Source organism: Scyliorhinus torazame, chromosome 1 (genome assembly GCF_047496885.1).
Source record: "Scyliorhinus torazame isolate Kashiwa2021f chromosome 1, sScyTor2.1, whole genome shotgun sequence".
NCBI lineage: Eukaryota > Metazoa > Chordata > Chondrichthyes > Carcharhiniformes > Scyliorhinidae > Scyliorhinus > Scyliorhinus torazame.
In genome coordinates, this window is record NC_092707.1 from 255,299,311 (window position 1) to 255,325,455 (window position 26,145).

The 26,145-nt window shown below is 48.8% G+C and overlaps 1 protein-coding gene across 4 annotated transcripts in view; it reads left to right on the forward strand.

Annotated features, from left to right (window-relative positions):
- adgb (androglobin) overlaps positions 1-26,145 on the forward strand; it is a 612,248-nt gene that overhangs the window by 435,186 nt on the left and 150,917 nt on the right. For all 4 annotated transcript variants that reach the window (XM_072504722.1, XM_072504733.1, XM_072504728.1 and 1 more), the window contains 3 exons: positions 637-775; positions 13,960-14,091; positions 16,646-16,739. In XM_072504722.1, coding sequence (XP_072360823.1) covers positions 637-775; positions 13,960-14,091; positions 16,646-16,739 — 365 coding nt within the window. The remainder of the gene's footprint in view (positions 1-636; positions 776-13,959; positions 14,092-16,645; positions 16,740-26,145) is intronic.

Consider the following 26,145-nt stretch of genomic DNA (forward strand, 5'->3'; position numbering starts at 1 on the left):
CTAGCACAAATCTATTATTCCTAGTTTTGAATTTTCCAGTTTACCTAACCCCAATATTTTTGGAGGGCAAATGGGGTGGTCTCAGTTCCAGTTTTCCATTAGCCTTTGTGTGAAGTTTAGCTGGCCTCATCCCTGAATGGGCTTAGCTCTAATTTTAAAGTTATGCCCAGTTGTTTTGGCGTACCCCCACCAAAAGAAATGATTTATCTCTCTCTACCTTATCAAATACTTTAATCATCTTAAGCACCTCAATTAGATACTCTTTCACTTTCTGTACTCAAGAGAATACAGAGCCTATTCAAGCTGTCCTCAGAACCTAGTCCTTTAAGCCCTGGTATAATTCTGGTGAACCTGTGCTGCGCGCCCACTAATCCTGAGGTGCATGCGTGCTCAAACCTGAAGGGCTTTTGCTCAACTGTAACAGAATTTCCCCCACCACTTTGTGTTCCAGTCCTCTTTAGGAAAAGGCAAATGTTACAACAGCCTTTTGAATCTTTTTTTCTGTCCATGCCAAAGATACTAAATAAATTGCATGTTCTTCTTGCCCTATAAAGTAACTGAAATCACACAATTTGAAAAGAAGACTGTTTGGTGCCTGTCCTCACTGTCAATTTTATTTTATTCTTTCCCTGCTAGGTCTTCAACAGTGCTGTTTACGCTACTGTCGCACACGCCCTTGAAGCTTGCCCAAGTATTCAGGAATATTTTGCTCTTAAAACAGTCTTAATTGATACTTCGCCAAAGAAACTTGCGATCAGAGGCAAACCTTGCCAAAGTGAGTGTGCTGGTATCAGCTGATATGTGACTTTAGCAGATGAAGAAACAATGATTTTCAACTGCCCATCGATATGCATTGAGGAAATATATATTGAGTGCTGTGAAAGAACGTTGAAAAACTTCTCTTGTTTCAGTATTTATCTAGTAAGAAGTCTTACAACACCAGGTTAAAGTCCAACAAGTTTGTTTCAAATCACTAGCTTTCGGAGCACTACTCCTTCCTCAGGTGAATGACTTTAACCTGGTGTTGTAAGACTTCTTACTGTGCTCACCCCAGTCCAACGCCGGCATCTCCACATCAGTATTTATCTAAGCAGTCATTAGCTACTGCAATTTCTATAATGCAGCTAATATATATTTTATTAAACTACTCACTGCATTTATGATTAACATATATCATTTAGCCAAAGATCCTGTATAAATGATCCCTCATAAAATCTTTAGCATGAAAATCTAATCTTAAAACAGTTCTATGAAAGATATTGATAATTGCTGTGAGTAGATACTTTATGGCTTGCAAGTCATCAATTTGTGACTGCCAGCAAAAGCAGTTCTACTTGGGTATTCCCAGACTGGTGCACTTGGAGCAGACATTTTTGCAGAGGTGTTCTTTGTTCACACATTTCCAGATAGCATCCTTCGATATGCAAAGACACTTTCACTGGTAAGTGCAGACAAACTGCCTCAAGTGCAGGAGAGGCTTTGTTGAGTTTCTGGGTGCGATTTAACTGTTCTGGGCTGAATCTGGTTTTTTTTCGCCCCAGTGGGGAATGCCCCACTGAGTCCGCACTTAGCTGCATTTCTGCGGAGCTCCTCAGTGCAGGAATATATCCGGGGGCCATTTAAAAATGGCACCCTGATCTCTCAATCCACTGATTTGACCCCCTGGACACCCACAATTCACCTGTTGGGAGGCCCTTGAGCCCCCCACACTCCGCCTTACGAGGGCAGAGCACCCCCGGGTCCAATTCCCGGCAAAATGTCAATCTGGCACCTTGGCACTGCTGGAACCCTGGTAGTGCCACTGTTAGTCTGGCAGTGCCACCTGGGCACCATGGCAGTGCCAAGGTAGCACAGAGGTGGCACTGCCAGGATGACAGTACCAAGGTGCCTAGGTCACATCAGCAGTGCCAGGGTGCCAGCCTGGCCAGAGGCCAACCACCCAAGGCCCTCAGATTGCCTGGGTGACCACCCCCCCAGCCCTCAGATTGCCTGGGAGACCCCCCCCCCACAAGTGCCAGTACACCTGGTCCCTATTTGTGGGGACCAGTGCTAAATGGCGCCCTGCTGGGGCCTCTTCAGCAAGGTCGGTAAGATGCCAGGCGGCCATTCAATCTGGCAAAGGCAGAGTTAAGAGGGTTTTTAAACTCAGTTAACTCTGCGAGACTGGATCCCGCCCACAGATCATTAGATCTCGTGAGGCGTAACAACCATCGGGAATTCCGGGAGTGGCATCTCCTGGGATCTACTGGTGGCATCCCACCCCGATTCCAGCAGGACGTGGCCGGTAAATCATGCCCTTTGTGTTCATTCTTCTCTGAAACTATATTAAAGGAGAGTGCATCAATAAGCGCAGTAACCAATACATTACTTTTGTTGTGCCAACCAATTGTACCTCATATCCTCTTTAAGACACTACTTGCTGGCAAGTAAGACTTTTAATCACCTGGACATTGAGTATTCCATCAGAAGGAAAGTAGAATTGCTGGTAAATTGTTGATCATGCAGTTAACAATTCCCATGAAAACGAGGCCCTTACACATTATTGCACCTGCACATTTTATAGCACAGGAGAGCCAGTGAAGTCTGTTTCACTGTAACCCAGCATATCTTTTGTGAGGGCCACAAAGAATTCAGCACGAGTTGAAGGATAGAAAAAAATAACATTAATTTACAATAACATATATATACAACAGCAGCAGCAACTCCTTGCTGCTCACTCTCCTCTAGCCGGTTCCAAACTGGCCAGCTTTATTTATGCAGGGAATCTGCTAATGATTTCTCCGCCCCCTCATTGGGGAAGCTCATACTCCCAAAGGATTGTGCGATTGTCATTAGTCCCCAGCCAGTGGTAAGTAGGCAGGTTATAACAATATCCATTTCCATCAGAAGAAAATCTGCACTGCCTATCCAAAACGGTAACCAATTACTTTTTTTCTTTAACTTAAAATTTTATGAATGAAATACATAGGGGGCGATTCTCCAATATTGGGCCCAAGGGTTTGTGCCGTCGTGAACGCCGTCGCGTTTCACGACGGCGCGAACCAGGCCCGGTTACGTACTATTCTGGCCCCACAGGGTCCAGCACGACGCTGGAGCGGTTCACACCGCTCCAGCGTTGGCGCCGCGCCAACCTGCGCATGCACAGTTGGGCCAGCTCAATCATGCGCATGCGCAGTTGGGCCGCTCCATCCTGCGCATGCGCGGGGTACTTCTTTAGCCCACCGGCCCCGACTCAAGATGGAGTTGGTGTTCAGGGGCCAGCCGCGCCAGAAAGTAGGCCCGGGGGGAGGAGAGGCGGGCCCGCCGATTGGTGGGCCCCGATCGCTGGCCAGACCCCATCGGAGGCCCCCGCCCCGGTGAAGGAGCCCCCTCCCCCCCCACCCCCCCACCCCCCCACAGGCCGCCCCCCCGACCATTGCCGCAGAGTTCCCGCCAACAGCGACCAGGGGTGAACGGCGCCGGCGGGACTCTGTCATATTGGCACGGCCGCTCGGCCCATTCGAGCCGGAGAATCGGCGACCCCGCCGATTCCAGCGGCCGGTGCCGCGCCAAACCGCTGGCGCAAATGGCACTGATTCTCCGCACCTTGGAGAATCGCGCGCCGGCGTCAGGGCGTCGTGGCGCGGTTGCGGCGATTCTCCAGCCCGGCACGGGGCTCGGAGAATCACCCCCATTATTACTTGTAATAATGTTTTGTAGCCACAGAGCCCCTTAACTTCAGAAACATTAGTGAACTTAAGAGAGAATGATTTGCATTTAGGTAGTGCCTTTCACATGCTACTGGAAGTGCATTGGTTTATTTTAGTACTGCTCCTGTGCTTATTGAAGAAGCATTCCCAGGCCCTTGCGCTTTTGCAGCCTTCTCTTCCCCAGTCCGCTGCCATAGGTAATATAAATTCTTTCAATTGGATTGAAAAACATCCACTGTATTCAGGGGAAAAAAATCAAGGACATCATTAAACATAAAAATTAGACACTCCCTTTAAAAATTAGACACCCGGTTCCGGGTGCGGCGATGACCAGCTGAGTCGCACGTTTCGGCAGCTCCCTGTGAAACGGACTTTTGGGCTCTTGATAGGAGCCCCAACGGCAATTTTAACGGCTGAAAACACCGTGCGGTAAACCAGAAGGGTGTTCCCCCTGGACACGGATGGAAAAAGGAGAGGAAAGTGGCCGGATTGCAGCGGATCCTTTGGAACAACGGCAAGGAAGGCAAGCAGAAACCAAGATGGCGTCGGAAGGTGGCAGTTTCATATGGGGCCCTGAACAACAAGAGTTCTTGAAATGCTGCATGGAGGAGATAAAAAAGGAAATGAAGAAAGAGTTGTTGGCCCCGATATTACAGGCGATTGAAGGGCTGAAAGAGGAACAAAAGACCCAGGAGCAGGAGCTTCGGGTCGTGAAGGCGAAAGCAGCAGAGAATGAAAACGACATACAGGGCCTGGTGGTGAAGTCGGAGATACAGGAGGCACACCAGAAACGATCTGTGGAGAGGTTGGAGGCACTGGAAAATAACGCAAGGAGGAACAACTTGAGGATTCTTGGCCTTCCTGAAGGTGTGGAGGGGGCGGACGTCGGGGCATATGTGAGCACGATGCTGCACTCGTTAATGGGAGTGGAGGCCCCGACGGGTCCGTTAGAGGTGGAGGGAGCATACCGAGTTATGGTGCGAGGACCGAGAGCAGGAGAAACTCCCAGAGCCATAGTGGTGAGATTTCTCCGTTTTAAGGATAGAGAAATGGTCCTTAGATGGGCGAAGAAAACTCGGTGTAGTAAATGGGAGAACGCGGTGATCCGCGTCTATCAAGATTGGAGTGCAGAGGTGGCGAGAAGGAGGGCGAGCTTTAATCGGGCCAAAGCGGTACTTCACAAAAAAAAGATAAAGTTTGGAATGCTGCAACCGGCAAGACTGTGGGTCACATATCAAGGGAGGCACCACTATTTTGAGACGGCGGATGAAGCGTGGACTTTTATTGTAGAAGAAAAATTGGAATGATTGGACTACGAAAATGAACGTTTGGACAAAGTGGTGGGACGAGTGGGGGGGGGGGCGAAGAGGGATTGTATGATTAATCCTGCGGTATGGTAACTTTTCTTTCTCCCACAGGTGGTGATGGGGGGAGGTGGGGAGGGAGAGGAGATGGGGCGTTGGCCATGGGAGGCGGGGCCGAGGGAGAGGCGCGGGCTTGGTTCCCGCGCTATGATAATTATGGCGGGAATAGAGAAGCAGGAAGGAGGGGGCGCCGCACGGGGCGAGCCGTGATCACGGGGGGAAGCCGAGGTCAGCCAGAGTTTGCTGACTTCTGGGAGCAACATGGGGGGAGTAATTACGCTAGCGGGGGGTCCAGCGGGGGGGGGGGGGGGGGGGAGGGGGGAATTACTGGGTTGCTGCTGCTGGGGAAAGGGGGGAGTGGGTACGGGAAAGGATGGGCGGGGGGGCACCGTCTGGGAGAAATACAGCCGCGTGGGAACTGGGCGAGAAGCTGGAAAAAGATGATGGCTAACCGGCAAGGGGGGGGGGTGGGAAGCCCCCCAACTCGGCTGATCACGTGGAACGTGAGGGGGCTTAACGGGCCGATAAAGAGGGCACGAGTACTCGCACACCTTAAGAAACTTAAAGCAGATGTGGTCATGTTACAGGAAACGCACCTGAAACTGATAGATCAGGTTAGGTTGCGCAAAGGATGGGTAGGGCAGGTGTTCCATTCGGGGCTGGATGCGAAAAACAGGGGGGTGGCTATATTAGTGGGGAAGCGGGTAATGTTCGAGGCAAAGACTATAGTGGCGGATAACGGGGGCAGATACGTGATGGTGAGTGGCAAATTACAGGGAGAGATGGTGGTGTTGGTAAACGTGTATGCCCCGAATTGGGACGATGCCAATTTTATGAGGCGAATGCTAGGACGCATCCCAGACCTAGAGACCGGAAAGCTGATAATGGGGGGAGACTTTAACACGGTGTTGGAACCAAGGCTGGATAGGTCGAAGTCCAGGACTGGTAGGAGGCCGGCAGCAGCCAAGGTGCTTAAGGATTTTATGGAGCAGATGGGAGGGGTGGACCCGTGGAGATTTAGTAGACCTAGGAGTAAGGAGTTCTCGTTTTTCTCCTATGTCCATAAAGTCTATTCACGCATAGACTTTTTTGTGTTGGGTAGGGCATTGATCCCGAGGGTGAGGGGAACGGAATATACGGCTATAGCCATTTCGGATCATGCCCCACACTGGGTAGACTTGGAGATAGGGGAGGAAACAAGAGGGCGTCCACCCTGGAGAATGGACATGGGACTAATGGCGGATGAGGGGGTGTGCTTAAGGGTGAGGGGATGCATTGAAAAGTACTTGGAACTCAATGACAATGGGGAGGTTCAGGTGGGAGTGGTCTGGGAGGCGTTGAAGGCGGTGGTTAGGGGGGAGCTGATATCAATAAGGACACATAAAGGGAAGCAGGAGAGTAAGGAACGGGAGCGGTTGTTGCAAGAACTTTTGAGGGTGGACAGACAGTATGAATATGGAGAGAAGGCGAGCAGATTGCTGGCACACCAATTGAGGAAAAGGGGAGCAGCGAGGGAAATAGGGGGGGTGAGAGACGAAGATGGAGAGACGGAGCGGGGAGCGGAGAGAGTGAATGAAGTGTTTAAGACATTTTATAAAAAATTGTATGAAGCTCAACCCCCGGATGGGAGGGAGAGAATGATGGAGTTTTTGGATCGGCTGGAAATTCCCAAGGTGGAAGAGCAGGAAAGGATGGGATTGGGAGCACAGATCACGGTAGAAGAAGTGGTGAAAGGAATTAGGAACATGCAGACGGGAAAGGCCCCGGGACCGGACGGATTCCCAGTTGAATTTTACAGAAAATATTTGGACTTGCTCGCCCCACTACTGACGAGGACCTTCAACGAGGCAAAGGAAAGGGGACAACTGCCCCAGACTATGTCAGAAGCAACGATATCGCTTCTTTTAAAGAAGGAAAAGGATCCGCTACAATGCAGGTCCTACAGACCAATCTCCCTCCTCAATGTAGATGCCAAGGTCTTGGCCAAGGTAATGGCAATGAGAATAGAGGAATGTGTCCCGGGGGTGGTTCATGAGGACCAAACTGGGTTTGTGAAGGGGAGACAGCTGAACACGAACATACGGAGGTTGTTAGGGGTAATGATGATGGCCCCACCAGAGGGTGAAACGGAGATAGTAGTGGCGATGGATGCCGAGAAAGCATTTGATAGAGTGGAGTGGGATTATCTGTGGGAGGTGTTGAGGAGATTTGGGTTCGGAGAGGGGTATGTTAGATGGGTGCAGCTGTTGTATAGGGCCCCAGTGGCGAGTGTGGTCACGAATGGACGGGGATCGGCATATTTTCGGCTCCATAGAGGGACAAGGCAGGGATGTCCTCTGTCCCCATTACTGTTTGCACTGGCGATTGAGCCCCTGGCGATAGCGCTGAGAGGTTCCAAGGGATGGAGGGGAATACTTAGGGGAGGAGAAGAACACCGGGTATCTTTATATGCGGATGATCTGCTACTATATGTGGCGGATCCAGCGGAGGGGATGCCAGAAATAATGCGGATACTTGGGGAGTTTGGGGATTTTTCAGGGTATAAATTGAACATGGGGAAGAGTGAGCTGTTTGTGGTGCATCCAGGGGAGCAGAGTAGAGAAATAGAAGACCTACCTTTGAGGAAGGTAACAAGAGACTTTCGTTACCTGGGGATCCAGATAGCTAAGAATTGGGGCACATTGCACAGGCTAAATTTGACGCGGTTGGTGGAACAGATGGAGGAAGATTTCAAGAGATGGGATATGGTAGCATTGTCAATGGCAGGGAGGGTGCAGGCGGTTAAGATGGTGGTCCTCCCGAGATTCCTTTTTGTGTTTCAGTGTCTCCCGGTGGTGATCACGAAGGCTTTTTTCAAAAGGATAGAAAAGAGTATCATGGGTTTTGTTTGGGCCGGGAAGACTCCGAGAGTGAGGAAGGGATTCTTGCAGCGTAGTAGGGATAGGGGGGGGCTGGCACTACCGAGCCTAAGTGAGTATTATTGGGCCGCTAATATTTCAATGGTGAGTAAGTGGATGGGAGAGGAGGAAGGAGCGGCGTGGAAGAGATTAGAGAGGGCGTCCTGTAGGGGGACCAGCCTGCAGGCTATAGTGACAGCCCCATTGCCGTTCTCACCAAGGAACTATACCACGAGTCCGGTGGTGGTAGCTACACTGAAGATTTGGGGACAGTGGAGACGACATAGGGGAAAGACCGGAGCACTGGGGGGGTCCCCGATAAGAAACAACCATAGGTTTGCCCCGGGGGGAATGGATGGGGGATATGGAATGTGGCAAAGAGCAGGTATAACGCAATTGAAAGATCTATTTGTGGATGGGAAGTTTGCGAGTCTGGGATCGCTGACCGAGAAATATGGGTTGCCCCAAGGGAATGCATTCAGGTACATGCAATTGAGGGCTTTTGCGAGGCAACAGGTGAGGGAATTCCCGCAGCTCCCGACACAAGAGGTGCAGGACAGAGTCATCTCAAAGAAATGGGTGGGGGACGGTAAGGTGTCGGATATATATAGGGAAATGAGAGACGAAGGGGAGACTATGATGGACGAACTAAAAGGGAAATGGGAAGAAGAGCTAGGGGAGGAGATTGAGGAGGGGATGTGGGCAGATGCCCTAAACAGGGTAAACTCGTCGTCCTCGTGCGCCAGGCTAAGCCTGATTCAGTTTAAGGTATTACATAGGGCACATATGACTGGAACACGGCTCAGTAAATTTTTTGGGGTGGAGGATAGGTGTGCGAGGTGCTCGAGAAGCCCAGCGAATCATGCCCATATGTTTTGGTCATGCCCGGCACTACAGGGGTTTTGGATGGGGGTGACAAAGGTGCTTTCGAAAGTAGTAGGAGTCCGGGTCGAACCAAGCTGGGGGTTGGCTATATTTGGGGTTGCACAAGAGCCGGGAGTGCAGGAGGCGAAAGAGGCCGATGTTTTGGCCTTTGCGTCCCTAGTAGCCTGGCGCAGAATATTGCTAATGTGGAAAGAAGCCAAGCCCCCGGGGGTGGAGACCTGGATAAATGATATGGCGGGGTTCATAAAGTTAGAGCGGATTAAGTTCGTCCTAAGGGGGTCGGCTCAAGGGTTTACTAGGCGGTGGCAACCGTTCGTCGAATATCTTGCGGAAAGATAGATAGGGGAGAACAAAGAAGGCAGCAGCAGCGGCCCAGGACTTGGGGGGGGGGGGGATGGGGGGATGGGGGGGGGTGGCCTGAGACAAGGCAGTTGCCAATTAGGGCTAGTTTTTATTTTTTGTTATTTAATATTTATTTATTTGTTGTTGTTTTTGTTTAAATTTAAAAAGGTCATTATTATCTGTATTGTTACAATGTTGTGTAAAGGATGCACAATGCACTGTGTTGGTTGACCAAAAATTTTCAATAAAATATTATTTAAAAAAAAAAAAAAATTAGACACCCCCTAACCTTTTGCAGCATGGAGGAGAAACAGGTTCTACTGATGTAAAACTATGTTCAACCACAGACATGGGCAAGATTTCATTAATACTTCATTAATTCAGGCCCACCTGGACATTGCAGCGGCTCTCCTGAGCATGGCCCAGTCACAGCGGGCCATGGCTAAGGGCTTCAGTGGCATTGCCCAGGCGCTGGCCGACATGGCACAGACCAGGAGGGAGATGACCAACTCCCTGTGCTCCATTTCTATGAGCATCGAGACCCTGGTCGGGGAGGCTGTGGGCCTCCAGGACTGTCAGTGCCAGGTGGCAGGCCTCAGGGGTTAGCTCCGCTCACACCCCATCCCATAGGACCCGTGCCGGTGACCACGCACCCCCTCCTGTCACTGGTGCATCTGGTGGACAGGAGGCAGAAGAGGGCGGCACCCGCCACCCGTGACACCCAAGCAGCAGCCCGGCCCATCCAGGACCGGTCCCCCTAGAAGACGGCCTCCAAAGGAGACCCAGGTCAGAGAATTGCAGCAGGCAACCTCCACTCCTGATGTACCGCCTGGACATCTACCTGGGCATAACATTAGGTCCCCCAAGGCCAGAAACGTACACACCAGTTAAGTTGGCACGCGTGCAGACCACAGTATATCGATAGGGGCTAGGGCACAAACCTGTATATATTTGTTCACATTAAACACCTCTGCACAACGTTGCAACCTGCCTCGGTGCTCTGTCAGAAGGATATGAGGGCTGGTCTGGACTGGCCGCAGAGGGGGCACAGGGGGTTGGGGCAGCAGGGGAGGAATGGGCGGACATTGGGAGTGATGGGTGATCTTGGCCCAGGGACCGCAGTTCAGCCAGCGCTCACGCCTGTAGCCCTTCTGCTGTGCGATGTTGTGGAGGACGCAGCAGGCCACCACGATGTGCTATACTGGAGGGACCCCACCCCCAAAGTGGTCCAGGCACCAGAACCGCATCTTCAGGATGCCGAATCACCGTTCGATCACTCCCTTGTCGCGGCATGGGTGTCGCTGTAGCGGGTCTCCGCGTCGGACTATGGCCTCCGGATGATGGGCATCATCAGCAATGATCTAAGTGGATAACTCCTATTGCTCAAGAGCCAACCCCTCAGCCAGGGAGACGTACACAATGCGCAGTTCATGTTCACACACCAGCTGCACGTTCATTGCGTGGAACCCCTTTCAGTTTATGAAGACCAGCCTGTCACAGCCGATGCTCATAGGGCGACATGCATCCTGTTGATCACCCCTGGACCTGGGGCATCTTGGCGATGGCAATGGCGGCGAATTCCCTTGCCCGGGCATCTTCTTGGGCTCGGTCCACATTGACGTTGATTTATAGTGCTGACCAGGCATATTGGGCCTCTGTGATGGTGCGGATGCACTTGTGCACCGAGGTCTGTGAGATTCCAAACAGGCCTCCACTCGACACCTGGAAGGACCCCATGCCAGAGAGGTTCAGGGCGACCGTCAACTTGACGGCCACTGGTAGCGGGTATCATCCCCCATTCTCCCGCAGTGCCAAGTGCGCCATGATCTGGCAGATATGTCGCACTGTCCCTCTGCTCAGCTAGCGTCATTCATGGCATGCCTGGTCTGGCAGGTCCTCAAATGAGAGTGCTGCCGGTACACACAAAGTCTCATGCAGCGCCTCCTTCTCCTCCTTGGCCTATTGGACAGCCGACTCCCCATCTTCACCAGCTGCTTCCTGGTCCTCCGGGGCAGGCTCCACTGCTGCAGCATCCTCCTCCTAGAGCAGCTCCAGCTCATACAGCCTCAGTGCATCCCCAGGGCTGCGGCGATTAGGATGAAGACCACCATTCCTGGTTGGAATCCGAAGTCCATTGTCTGCAGGGGTGAACATGAGGCATGTTAGCATGGTGCGTACCCCCGTGTCTAACCAGGTCCACCGGGCTGTCTGCACTGTAGCCCCTGCCCCCATTGGTGCCCGCCTCTGACTCTGGCACCTGTCCGTGCTGCTAGGGGTACCATTGGCTGGCACTACCCATGCCAGTGTATGCTCCGCAGGCACCATACGACACCTTACTGCAGGGACTACTGTGGGAGTTGCCCTTGGTTGGACCATGTGCTGCCCCAACAGCGGGTCGGGGCCGGTTTGGGGAGGGTTTGGGGTGGGGGGGTGGAGTTGGTGGTGGCTGGGGTGGGGGCACCCATATGGCAGGTATGAACAACCATACCTCTGCACAACCCATGGTGGGCTTTCAGTGGGGTGTGCAGCAAAATGATTGTCTTACAGACCCCCCCCCCCCCCCCCACATTAGTCCTGACAGCAGCAGGTCCGGCAGCTTAGCGTGTCCTAACTCCTCTCTCTCTGTCTCATTGGCCACGCCGCCTGCTTCCCAATTTTTAAAAGCACAAATAACACTCGCTGTCAGGAATTTCTCCCGGCGGTGGTGAAGACTACCTGGTTGGGCCCGCTAATATGTAAGCAGTGTTTACTGTACATGCGGAGTAGAACGCATTGACGCCGCTGCTGGAGCATTGAAAATTGGCGTGCTATAATTTTGACATCACGACTGATTCCATCCCCAATCGCCTTTCCCGATTTCAGGTTTGAACCACGGAGAATCCCGTCTTAGTCTTCCAAATTAAACCAATTAGAACTCAGCACATGCTTGGTGCCATTCATGAAGCCCAGCTCCAGTGTAGGAAAGGCCCTGACAATCACTGCCAAAATTATGGATGCATCTCAATTGTATGCCTGATTTCCAGTTCACAGAATCTTTCAGTGCAGAAGGAAGCCATTCAACCCATTGTGTCTGCACTGGTTCGCACCAAGTCCCACTCCCCTGCCTTATCCGTGTAATCTTGCGCATTCTTTTTCAGATAGCAATCCAATTCCCTTTTGAATATCTTTATAAAACCTGTCTTGACCACCCTCTCAGGAAGTTTGATCCGGACTCCAATAGCTCTTTGGATGGAAACATTTTTCCTCACATCACTTTAATCCTTTTGCCAATTATTTTAATGTGTGCCCTCCAGTTCTTGATGCTCTTGCGTGGGAACATTTTCTCACTATTTACCCTGACCTCACCACTCAGAATCTTGAATCCCTCTATCAAGTCTCCTCTCAGCCTTCTTTTCTCCAAGGAATACACTCCCGACCTCTCCAATCTATCCTCATAGCTACGGTTCTTTATCCTTGGAATCATTCTTCTGAATCTCCTCTGTACTCTCTCCAATGCCTTCACATCCTTCCTTGAGTATGGCCCTCAAACGGGATGCAGCACGGTGGCACGGCCTCACAGCTCCAGGGACCCGGGTTCAACTCCGGCCTCGGGTGACTGTCTGTGTGGAGTTTGCACTTTCTCTCCGTGCCTGTGTGGATTTCCTCCGGGTGCTCCGGTTTCCTCCCACAGTCCAAAGATGTGGAGGTTAGGGGGATTGGCCATGCTAAAATGCCCCTTAGTGTCCAAAAGGTTAGGTCGTGTTATGGGGATAAGGTGGAGGCGTGAGCGTAAGTAGGGTACTCTTTCCAAGAGCTGGTGCAGACTTGATGGGTCAAATGGGCTCCTTCTGCACTGTAAATTCTACGATTTTATGAAGATGAGGATAACTTGTGTCTTATGCAACTTCAACATGACTTCCTTATTCTTGTACTCAATGCCCCAATTAATAAAGCCTAGGATACTAAATACTTTATTAGCTGCTCTCTCAACAATCCTTGCCATCTTCAATGACGATGTAGTATACACTGAGGTCTTTCTGTTCTTGCACCTCCTTTAGTGGTTCTCCCTTTACCCTGTACTGTTTCTCCATATTCTTCCTGCTAAAATGAATTACCTCACACTTCTCTGCATTGAACATTCAGAACTCTTCCCCCTTCCACTCTTTTTGAACTCTTGCACTTCTCTCTCTCATGCTGTTCATGAACCCTCGGACCTCTCACCTTTTGCACTGTTTTTGAACTCTCCTCCCCATCTTGAACATCTCCCTACTTCAGTCCACAACTCTACCCAACACATAAATAAAACATGTAGGAGGTGAAATTGGTTGTTGCCATTAGCTCAAAATAAGTTCACAATGACCAATTTTGCACCATGCCAATTTTGACTTCAATGAAAAAGGATGCCGGACATAGTGTATAACTGGCTGATGATTCCGGTAATCTCCCTTCTGCGCTAACGGCACAGACCAATTTTACCTTTATTCATTGGCAGGGCCAGGGATTCCAATGCACATTTCCCAAACCCACACACTTCTCCTGACTTCCTGTCTGTAAATCTGATAGCGTCAGCTCACATTTGCACCAAGTGCCATGTTCCCACTGGGTCCATAGACTTGGAGAATTGTCTCACTTGTCAAAATTCTATACTTGGTCTGATAATTGTATTCCAAAACAAACAAAAATTAGTTCACAACTGTAAAGGGATTAAAAACATTAAAAAATAGTTAATGCTTTATGTTTAGTTTCTAGCATGATGCTTTAATGTTCCATTAACTTTACAAAACCCTTAATGTTTTTAATAAGTTGCTGCACATGAACTGCCTGAGACGTGGAAGGACAGGAACCCCACTAAGGATGAACATTTAGCTGCCAACAAGCTACAGAATTGGTGGAGAGGTGTAATCCTTCGTGAACTCAGGAAAGCAAGAATAGTAGGTATGAAATTAGAAGACTAATATATATGAGTTTGTTTCAGATACTGGGGGCCAGATTTTCATTAAAGATATAGGAAGAGAAAGTCAAGAAAGTTCCTGACTCCAAAACCTCCTCTCCATTATGGAGGTACCTGACTACTGTACTTTCATTCCAGGGTAGTGGGACGAGTTGGAGTCAGAGGCATGCCCAAGGCTGCAGTGGCAGATGATATGGCTAACAGGCTAGAAGGCCTTTCTCCATTTACTGGGACATCAGTTGTAATCAAAACTGTCAGGCCTTCAAACCCTTACACCTCTGAATGTTTGGCTGATCTCCAAGAATGGTTAATCCATTTAGGCCAGAAAGCAGTTTTCAAACAATTGTAAAGGGGAGTGAAATCTTGCCTTGTAATAACTTGCTCGTTCTTTGAAGGTTTTTTTTCTCATTGCTTGTATATTTCTTAACCTTCGATTAAGAAGTGTGAAGTGCAGAATAGCTTTTTGTCATTGATAATATGAATCACTGTGGTTAATCAGCAACTTTACAAGTAGATAAGAGGGAAATGTACTTCAAGGGGAATGTTTGATGGCTGTAGGGGGAAAAGTCACAGGATAGTCTCTTAAGAGATCCAAACCAAGTTTGTCATTGGGTAGAGGTTGGGAACTACCTCCCAACAGGCGTCAGGAGTTTGCACTCATGCATGGACTGGGAGTAGACTGCACATGCACAGCTCATGATTTGTACTTCTTCGGGCTGAGGACAATGGCCCAGTGTGACTGCGTAAAGAGAAAAAAATAAAGGAAATGACAAGAAAACCCAGAACACGGGACCCAGCAATGGGGCGCCAGATCGGTGAAGAGTCCCAAACGGGAAAGGGAGAGGGGACATGGAGAGATCCCAAAGAGGGAACCCAAGGAATGGGGACTGGGAGAGGTGCCAGTTAAAGGGAGAGAACCGAGGAAGGAGCCAATAGAAGGAGAAGACCAGCAGTAGGACCGAGAGAGAGAAGAACGCAGAAAGAAGCTCCAAACAGTAAAAGTGCTGTAGTTGGCAGGCTTCAAGTAGTGAGAGCTTGGGAGAAGCCCGACAAATCTGAGAAAGCAGAAGAAGGTTGGTGATTCTGTGATGCAGGCCATTAGAGCAAAGGTAAATATTTGGAGCAGTAGTATTTTGCTCATTGTGGCTGAAGAGCTGAAGTTGTTCTTATTAGTGAGTGCTGCTGTACAGACTCGAGAATCCAGGAAAATGGAGTCAGGAGATGAGATTGGAGTCATAGAGTTTTACAGCACAAAAAGAGGCCCTTTGGCCCATCGTGCCTACGCCAGCCATCAAGCACCTATCTAGTCCAATCTCATTTTCCAGAACCATGACCATAGCCTTGTATACTTTGGCATCCAAGTGCTCACCTAAATGCTGACTAAATGTTGTGAGGGTTCCCGCCGCTACCATTCCTTCAGTTAGTGAGTTCCAGATTCCCACCACATTTTGGGTGAAAAAGTTTTTCCTCACATCCCCTCTAAATCCCCTGCCCCTTACGTTAAATTGATGACTCCTGGTAATTGACTCTTCTACTAAGGGGAAAAGGTCCTTCTTATCTATCTTATCTGTGTCCCTCATAATTTTATACACCTCTATCAGGTGCCCTCCATTAGTCTTCTCTGCTCCAAGGAAAGTAACCGTGCCTATCCAGTCTCTCTTGATAGCTGAATTGCTCCAACCCAGGCAAAACTCTGATGAATCTCCTCTGTACCCTCTCTAATTCAATCACATCCTATAGTGTGGTGAACAGAAGTGCACACAGTACTCCAGTGGCAGCCTAATAAGCATCTTATTCAGCTCCATAATAATCTCCCTGCTCTTATATTGTGGGTGCGATCTATCGGAATAGGAACAGAGTCCCATTGCTCATAGCGCCAAGAACATCACGCTATTGAACAGCCACTCAGGTAGACGCGACCTCAGCAGGGAACGCATGGCTGAGGTCGTACTTAGTCCCATTTTCTACACTGAAGAACTCCGCTCACCGGAAATCCTCAGTGCAGGGAGAGATCGGGCGGGACCCTGAACCCCATCAAGCCCAAACTCTGTGTGAAGACTGCACATTCTCCCTGTGTCGGCATGGGTTTCGTCCAGGTGCTCCGGTTTCCTCCCACAGTCCAAAGATGTGCAAGTCAGGTGGATTGGCCATGCTAAATTTCCCTTGGTGTCGAAAAACGATAGGTAGGGTTGCTGAGTTACGGGGATAGGGTGGAGGTGTGGGCTTAAGCGGGGTGCTCTTTCCAAGGGCCGGTGCAGACTCGATGGGCTGAATGGCCTCCTTTTGCACTGTAAATGCTATGATCCTATGAACTAGTTGATTAATTGTCGGGGAACGCACTTCTGATCCCATGCCAGCTTATTGTCTGAAATATAGCTTGAGTATGCGGCGATATATTGAGTAGGAGGCGCACCCTATGCCTTCTTACGCAATTTCACATTCTTCTAGATCAGCAGCAGCACCTGAAAATAATGCATAGAATTCTGGCCATAATTTATTAATGTCTCCTGTAACTTATAGTCTTCTGTACCAATACAGGGTTAGAACAAAATGACTGTGTGAACGAAGTCCTGCGGGATATTTGGGATGTACTGGAAGCAGACGTAGAGCAACATGGCTTGTTTCTACTTAGGTATGATTCATTGAACACAACTGTGTGAAGTTCAAATTTCCAAAAATATTTCCTGAAAAATTGCTCATGGCTATTATTTACAATGTATTATGTCTATTTAATGCACTTGGAAGTATAACTTATATGATTTAAAGGTGCTTTGTTTCCACAGGACAGGATAAGTGAGCAGCGATGATAGCCCAAGTATTAATTCAGGAGCAGTGTGTGACAGTTTTGTCTCAAAAAAAAAGGGGGTTCCACCAGGCCCCAGTCTATTTAATCACAGGACGTGATTAACTATTTTTGCTTCAGTTTCTGGGCTGCAGCCCGTTAGATTAAGAGGCTCGCGGACTTTGGTCTGTAAGGCCTGAGGCAACAGGTTTCCTGCAGGAGGGAGGGAAGGATCATAGATCAGAGACTTTTATAAGTTTTAAAAAGGGATTTAATACATTTAAACTTTTTTAAAATAAATTTTGAGTACCCAATTCTTTTTTTCCAATTAAGAGGCAATTTAGCGTGGCCAATCCACCCACCCTGCACATCTTTGGGTTGTGGAAGTGAGACCCACGCAAACATGGGGAGAATGTGCAAACTCCACACGGACAGTAACCTGGGGCCAGGATCGAACCCTGGTCCTCGGCACCATGAGTCAGCAATGCTAACCTCTGCGCCACCTTGCTTCCCTAATGCATTTACATTGATTTAATTTAATTGCAGGCAGTCTAATTACTGGACACCAAATTAACCCTTTAAACAGTTTGAGTTCGACAGGGGGAGATGTCATATTTCACTGCCATTTTTCCCGACTCCCCATTTTCATATTTAACCATCAGGAAAAGACTCAGACACTGAATTAGCAAATAATGCCAAAGAACAGAACATAAGAACTAGGAGCAAGAGTCGGCCATCTGGCCCCTCGAGCCTGCTCCGCTATTCAATAAAATAATGGCTGATCTTTTTGTGTCAGCCCCACTTACCCGCGCGCTCACTGTAACCTTTTATTCCTTTACTGTTCAAAAATCTATTTTTGCCTTAAAAACACTTAACAAGGTTGATTTGTTATAATCTAGGTGTAGCAGAAGCGGCTTTCTTGTGGTGCACTTGACAAAGGAAGGTTCAGATGTGGAGATAACTTCAACACGTTTATTAAACTATTTACACTTCTATTACTCGGGTTTGACACTACTGCTAATCCTATTATAGCTACCCAGACTGACTAATCAGTTGCTGCAATCCACGTGGTGGGAGTGATATTGAATCAACCCTGTGTCTCTACTCACTGACTGTCTCCACTGGAAAGAGGCAGATCATGTGTGCGGTGTCCTTTATGGGTTGGTGTAATGCCCTCCTGTGGTTGTGTCACCTCTGTGTGTATCGTGAATGTCCATTGGTCGTGTCCTATCTAACTGATCTATTGGTTGAGTGTGTGTGTGATGTCTCTTGTGCTCCCTCTAGTGTCTAGCTAACGTATATGCATTGATGCACATCACCACATCCCCCTTTTTTATATGTTACACATTTTCTGTACACTTTGAGAAAATTGAACAAAGATCAGGTAGATAAGGTAAGGTGTATACAAGTCATGGGAACAGTGATTAAACAGTAAGTCCAAATCATTCGTGTGAGTCCAAAAACCATCAATCATCATGGTCAAATGGCTCTCTTGGTTATGAACGCCATCAACGTCCCTGTGCCACAGGAACCAAGAAGGGGTCAAATCACTTCGCTCTCTGATTTGGAGTCCCTTTCTTTTTTCGATGTTTGTGATGCTGTCGGATGGCATCTTGTAGCTGATAAGGTGTTGACGTTGAAGAGGTACCATCAACAGTATCATTTGAGGTCATGGATGTGCCATATGTTGAAGTTGGATAAGACTGTACATGCTGATTCTAGCCACATGCTGTGCTGGAAGGGTGATCCTGCTGAGAACCGTTGAAGCTTGTCGAACTGGAAACAGAATTGCTGCTCGCATAAATACCTGGTGATGGTGTGAAACTAGAACCTTGCATCTGATAGGAATATGCCGTCTGGCCAGGCTGTGATGCAGCAAATCCTGAGCTGTAACTAAGGCATCCAGTCTGTAGTGCAGATTGCGCTTCCGGTAGTCCTCCTTCGGTCTTGATTCCATTAGTGGGCAATCCGTAGTGCTGGCCTGTTTGAGAATATGCTGCATAGACTGCTGGCTGCTGCATGCCTGAATACTGAGTTTGTCCAGCATGAGCTGTCATTGCCTGCACTGCTGGTGTGGAGAAAATGTGTGGATATAGCTGTGGTGAATATTGGTGTATTCCTCTTGGACTGTAGACGCTGCTTGTTATTACTGACCCAGTGTAATTGTTAAGTGATCCATCTCCTGTTGTTGTGGCATCTGCTGTCACCCTGAGCGTGCCATCACTGAGGTTGCGGCACTCCCTGACTGGAGTAAAGTCCGGCTTACGTGAATCAGAGTCGGCGTTTGGTTGCTCCCCATCTGGAGTCTGGTCTGTTTTAACTGAGTCAGTGTTGGTTTGTTGATGCTCCCCGTCCGGAGTCTTAGCAGGTTCACTGGAGTCAGCTGAGATTTCTTGAAGCTGCACGCCTGGAGTCGGAACATGCAGGAATGCATTGACTTGTGGAGAGGTTCGAGCGAATGAGGGTGGAAGTATCATGGTGTCACCGGAGTCACCAGTAGTCTCACAGTGCCGTCGAGTGCCTCTGTACACACTAGCTGAGGTCTGTCACTTTGCACATCTTGCATGGGAAGTGGGATGCTGTCGTCACTCGTCTCACATACCGTGGGTAGAGCCTCAGTAGCTTCTTGTTGTTCACTTGGGTTGGGTAAATTGTCAGAGTCTTCATCTGGTGGCGCAAACAATGTGGGTGGACTGTCATTGTCTTGCTGTTGTCCTTCATTTGGGCTTGGACTGTCATCGTCGCTTTGTTCTTCACTGTAGCATGATAGACCGTCATGGTCGTCCTGCTGTGCACTGGAGCATGGTAGACTGTCATAGTCTTCTTGCTGTTTACTTGAGCATGGCAGACTTGCATCATCTGCCGCTAGTTGGTCAGAGGAGGTTGCTAGACCCTCATCGTCTTGTTCCTGCAAGGACTGTGCGTCGGAGTCTTGCGTTACTTCTATCGTGGAGGCTGCCCACGAGCTCGCTGCGGAGGCTTGTGACACTGGAGTCACGTCTTGTGTGTGCAAGGACTGCGCTGTGGAGTCTTGCGTTACTTCTATCGTGGAGTCTGTCCACGAGCTCGCTGTGGAGGCTTGTGACACTGGAGTCATTTCTTGTTTGTGCAAGGACTGCGCTCTGGAGTCTTGCGTTTCTGCAATTGTGGAGTCTGTCCACGAGCTCGCTGTGGAGACTTGTGACACTGGAGTCACTTCTTGTTCGTGCAAGGACTGTGGTGCGGAGTCTTGCATGTCTTCTTTCGTAGAGTCGGGAACCGTGAGCGGTGCGTGGACCACGCTCTGTGTGGCAGCAGGCCGCTCTCTGTGGGCTTGTTCCGCTCTCTGTCTCTTGGTTTCAGGCCGCAGCATAATCCTGCACTCACGATTCTGGTTGTCATATCTGCTGGGCTAAAGATCCTCAAATCCGAAGAATTAGTCGTCGGGGTCGTCAATGTGCAACACCTCTAGTTGCGGTTCGGATTTGGTACTGGGGTAGGATTAGCAGTAGTGTCGAACCCGAGTAATAGAAGTGTAAATAGTTTAATAAATAATGTTGAAGTTATCTCCACGTCTGAACCTTCCCTTGTCAAGTGCACCATAAGGAAGCCGCTTATGTTACACCTAGAACATAACAAATCATGGTATCAGGACTAAACTGTTTCAATCCATATAGCCATACCTCTGCGTACAGTGACAACCAGCAACACTACCCAGGCAAGATGTTCGAGATCCGTGTTCCGCAGCAGCTCCAGTGCCACGGCGATCTCCGCGAAAACTGGCGGGTATTCCGGCAAATGTTTGAAATCTTCCTGGTAGCAGCCGAACTAGAAGAAGTGGCCGATCCTGAAAAGACAGAGCTTCTCCTCACCATTGCCGGTGCCAGAGCAGAAGAAATCTTTTAAAAATTCAAGTTCTCCAAGGGGCAAAACAGGTGCGACTGAGTCATTGTCTTCTAGGACCATATCATCACTGTTTGCTTCGGAGCTAGCATTGGGCTCGCGAGGTCCAGAGAAAATGTAAAGGTCGGTTTTGAAGTATTCAAGGTCGGAATAATCGGTTTGGGCGTAGGTAACTGCTTGTTGCAGGGTTCTTTGGAGGTTAATTTCATTTCCTGGTTCAATTTGAGGCATTGTGCTGTCATTCCAGGTGAAGGAAGGTTGTTTTACGGCTTTAAAAGATTTTTTCTTTGATTTGGGACATTTCCCCTTTAAATGGGCGTGGTCTGGGGCCTCTGACATCATGACGCATGTGACATCATACGTAGGAAGCGTTTGCGCATGCGCAAATCACTGTTCCTGTACCGATGGCCGTTTTCATGATTGCGCATGAACGGCGTCTCGCGCATGTGCAAACTGACCTTCCCGTTCTGTGCGCTTCTCGCGCAACTGTGCAAGTGCAGTCCCTTTAGAAAGATGGCCGCCGATCACAATTGTTCTCTGCTCCGGGGTCTCGGCCTCGTAGTGAGTACTGGCGCTTCTCTTACCTTTTCTTGCTGGTTGGAGTGTGTTTTCCTCACAGTATTTGCCGAATTTGTCCAGGACTGCCTGGAAGTCGCACCTGTTTTGCCCCTTGGAGAACTTGAATTTTTAAAAGATTTCTTCTGCTCTGGCACCGGCAATGGTGAGCAGAAGCTCTGTCTTTTCAGGATCGGCCACTTCTTCTAGTTCGGCTGCTACCAGGAAGATTTCAAACATTTGCCGGAATACCCGCCAGTTTTCGCGGAGATCGCCGTGGCACTGGAGCTGCTGCGGAACACGGATCTCGAGCATCTTGCCTGGGTAGTGTTGCTGGTTGTCACTGTACGCAGAGGTATGGCTATATGGATTGAAACAGTTTAGTCCTGATACCATGATTTGTTATGTCCTAGGTGTAACATAAGCGGCTTCCTTGTGGTGCACTTGACAAGGGAAGGTTCAGACATGGAGACAACTTCAACATTATTTATTAAACTATTTACACTTCTATTACTCGGGTTTGACACTACTGCTAATCCTACTATAGCTACCCAGACTGACTAACCAGTTGCTGCAATCCAGGTGATGGATGTAATATTGAATCAACCCTGTGTCTCTACTCACTGACTGTCTCCACTGGAAAGAGGCAGTTTGTGTGTGTGGTGTCCTTTATATATGGGTTGGTGTAATGCCCTCCTGTGGTGGTGTCACCTATGTGTGTATCGTGAATGTCCATTGGTCGTGTCCTATCTACCCGATCTATTGGTTGAGTGTGTGAGAGTGATGTCTCCAGTGCTCCCTCTAGTGTCTAGCTAGCCTACATGCATTTATATTGATGCACATCACCACATAAATAAAATTGGAATTTCATTTAATTGTTTCTGGCTAATTGCGCACATTGCTTTAAACATCTGACAATAGGTTTGCTTCAAAGGTTGTCCCTTACCTTAAGACTTGCAAGCAACCCACTGATCAAACTAAGGTTGACTCAGGCAAGGTCAGTTTGATCCTCATATAGGATTCCATGGAGTTCAGATTTTCTTTTTCCCAGACTCTGTGACATCATTTTTAATCCTTGCTTAAAAATGTCAAAGGACCCATGCAGAAATCCAACTCATTTGATTATTCATTGCTTATCCTTCAATTACAGGGTAATTGAGGCACTTCCTTCTAATACAATCATCTGTTGCAAGTCAGTGACTATTTCATAGTACTATATTAAGTTAGCTTGTTATAAAAAGATTAGCAGCATCAAACATGGCTTCTTTTCTGTTCACATGTTCCTGCAAAATTGCTAAGTTAAGCAGGCATACTAAATCCTCCCCAAATAAAATCCAAAATCCAGGCTAATTTAGATCATGCATCAATTGGGGACATTAAAGTTCTGGAGACACACTTGTGCATAAGATGCTGTAATAGGGGAAGGGGGGGTGGGTGCTGCTAGATGATCAATATCTGGGGGTTAAGGGCACAGAGGCAGAGGGAATGAGCAGAAAGTCCAGAATAGGAATAAAAGGGATCGGGACAATCCGAGGCTGTGATGCTGGGTGCGCTGTACAAGAAGTGTCAGTGACGGGTTTGATCGATTGGGAGACGCAGGAGACGAAGATGTGGATGTGGGAACAAAGAAACTATATCCACTACTAGATAGGTGGAAAAGCACTTGAATGCTGGATCCATCGTTCCCGACTCCACATTTTCATGTTAGTTAAAATCGTAAGTGGATGAGTTGGGGTCAGATTTGAGAATTTTAATATTTTTATGTTGCATCTGATCCAAACACATCAGTTTTTGCAAGTTGGAATCCCCATCTAAAAGATAGAAATAGCTGTGGCAAATGTAATCATCACTTGGAATGATTACAATAATACAGGAAGCGAATTGGTGATTGTCCAAAGATTCCTTTTCGTGTGTATCATTTCACCAGATTATTCTCAAGAGCCCCCAGTCTCTCCGTAGCAAGAGTGTTTGCCAAAAAATATTAAACGTTTTTCTTGAATTATAGGCGTGGTGAAATCCTTTCAATGATACTGGGCATGATCTACCGGAATCAGGACACGACGTGGCCAGTAGATCCAGGGAGAGGCCTCCGTCCGCATTCCTGAGGGTCGTCACGTAATGAACGGACACAGTCTAGCATGGCTAAGTGAGTTTAAGAACCCACTTCGCCATGCTGACGCTGGATCCATGAGCCACCCGGCATCTACTGGCCCCGCCAAGGAGACTCCAGCAGGGCGCGATTCGGTACTGGAGTCCAAAAATGGGGACCAGGGAGAATGGTACCTGCGACAGTCTTCCAGGCAATCGGAGGCCCCTAGAAGGTCGGCCTTTGGGTAGGGTGGCGCCCAGGTGGCACTGGTGGTGACCAGGTGGCACTGCCAGGGTGCCAGGCTGGCAGTGGCAAGGTGCCAAGCTGGCATTATGCCTACGCCGGGGATCGGGCTCAGGGGTGCCCTGCCCGAGGGCCCCCAACAGATGAGTTGGGGCATTGAGGGAGTCCAGAAGTAGCGTTGGGGGTGGAGAGAGCGTGGCGGCATTTAAAAATGGCATTGCGATCACTTCCTGCACTTAGGAGCTCCATTGTCGCAGGAAATGCAGCTTCTCGTGAGATTCATCGGCCTTGTGACGTCACCAAGTCGGGCTGGTAAATCATGCCCTACATTTCAGGACAAGATGGGGGAGGATCAGGAATAGAAACAATATGGTGACTTATGAACAGTCTAGCTGGAGACCTCGTGGTCAGAGATGACTCGGTAACATCTGAGGCCTGAGAGAACCACGTGATTATGAGAAAAAAAAGACAGTGGCCAAAATTCTCCCATTTTTGGCAAAGTGTGGTCTTAGGTGGGAAAAGCATAGACCAGACCACCGGCTGCCTTGCTGGGTTTTCCAACCAAATTTCCAAACACTTTACCAAAGAAAATGGAAGGGGTGGGTTCCAAAGAGCCATGCTATTGGGATGGGCTCTGATTGAGCCAACAACTTAGTTTTCAAGACGCCCCGAATATTAAACAATACAAATAAAAATAGAACCACCCCTATCTCCCCCCTCCCCCCCCACCCCCCCCCCCCCCCCCCCCCAAAACATAATCCACCCCACGCACGAAACACCCCCCTCCTTGGTACTGCCAAAGGGCAATACCGGTGTGTCAGGACACCCCCTGAACATGATCCTCTTCCCCCTGGGAATTGTAATTACCTATGCACCTACAGCAGGTTCTGTTCGTTTAGGTGCACGTTCTGGGGGCCATCATGATTGCACGCCGATGAAGGCCAGCCGGTGTTTCATGATTGCACGCCGATGTGAATGGACAATTGAACGTAGGGGACAATCAGGCATAACAGCCTTAGAATGAAATTCAAATTGGTGTAAATAGGGATCCCAATTTTTAAAGTCAGGATTCCCGTTACATCATTGACGGGACGGGGGAGGGGGATGGGGGGGGGTGCGAGGCGAGGACAATCAAGCAGGAAAATCCTGCCGACGTTGAAACCATTTTGGGACTGCTGCTCGAATCTCTGCCCCCTCCGCCATACCCACCCCCCTGTAAGCAGGGGTGGAAAATCCCAGCCAGGCTTGCAGTTCTATCATGGTTTTCATAGTGACGAATCATCCCAAATCATTTAGAAAAATGGCATCAACACAATGGCAGCCAATTTGCATACATTGAGTTCAAACAGCAATGTGGCGATAAGCACAAAATCTGTTTTATGTGTGGGGTAAGGGGTAAATACGGCTTGGGTCCCTGTCTGTGCAGAGTCTGCACGTCCTCCCCGTGTGTGCGTGGGTTTCCTCCGGGTGCTCCGGTTTCCTCCCACAGTCCAAAGATGTGCAGGTTAGGTGGATTGGCCATGATAAATTGCCCTTAGTGTCCAAAATTGCCCTTAGTGTTGGCTGGGGTTACTGGGTTATGGGGATAGGGTGGAGGTGTTGACTTTGGGTAGGGTGCTCTTTCCAAGAGCTGGTGCAGACTCGATGGGCCGAATGGCCTCCTTCTGCACTGTAAATTCTATGATAATCTATGATAAATACTGGACCACAACACCAGGACTTCCATGCTCTTCTTCAAAGCAGAGCTGTAGGATCTTTGACTACCAAGAGGGCTTCAATTTAATATCCCATCCAAAAGACTACACCTGTAATAATGCACTACTGTACTGGAATGTCAGCATGGATTATGGGTTTAAACTTCTGCAGTGTGGCTTTAACCAACAACCTTCAAGAGAGGTTCAGTGTATGAGGAGGCTGCATTTCACAAAGCCTCTATGTCTCTATGTCTCAATTGCGCCTGCTCTTTCATCATGATTGGCATTATCACTAGCCTGCACTGAAGTTCTGCCCTTGTACCTATTTGTGATGCCTTTGGCATCAGACAATACACAAATCATAGCTGCACTATAAAGATGACAGTTTTTTTTAATTCATTTACGGGATAAGAAGCATGTATTGCCCATCTCTAGTTGCCCTTCAGAAGTTGGTGGCCTTCTTGAACCATTGCAGTCCCTGAAGTGTAGATACACCCACAATGCAATTAGGGAGGAGTTCCAAGGATTTGACACAGTGAAGGAACGGCGATTTATTTCAAGTCAGGATGGTGGGTGACTTGGATGGGAACCTCCATGTTCCCAGGTACCTGCTGTCCTTGTGCTTCTAGGTGTTAGCAGGGTTTGGAAGGTGCTGCCTAAGGAATCTTGGTGAGTTCCTCCAGTGCATCTTATAGCTGGTACACACTGTTGCCATTGATCATTGGTGGTGGAGGGAGTGAATGTTTGTGGAAGGGGTACCAATCAAACAGGCTGCTTTGACCTGGATGGTGTC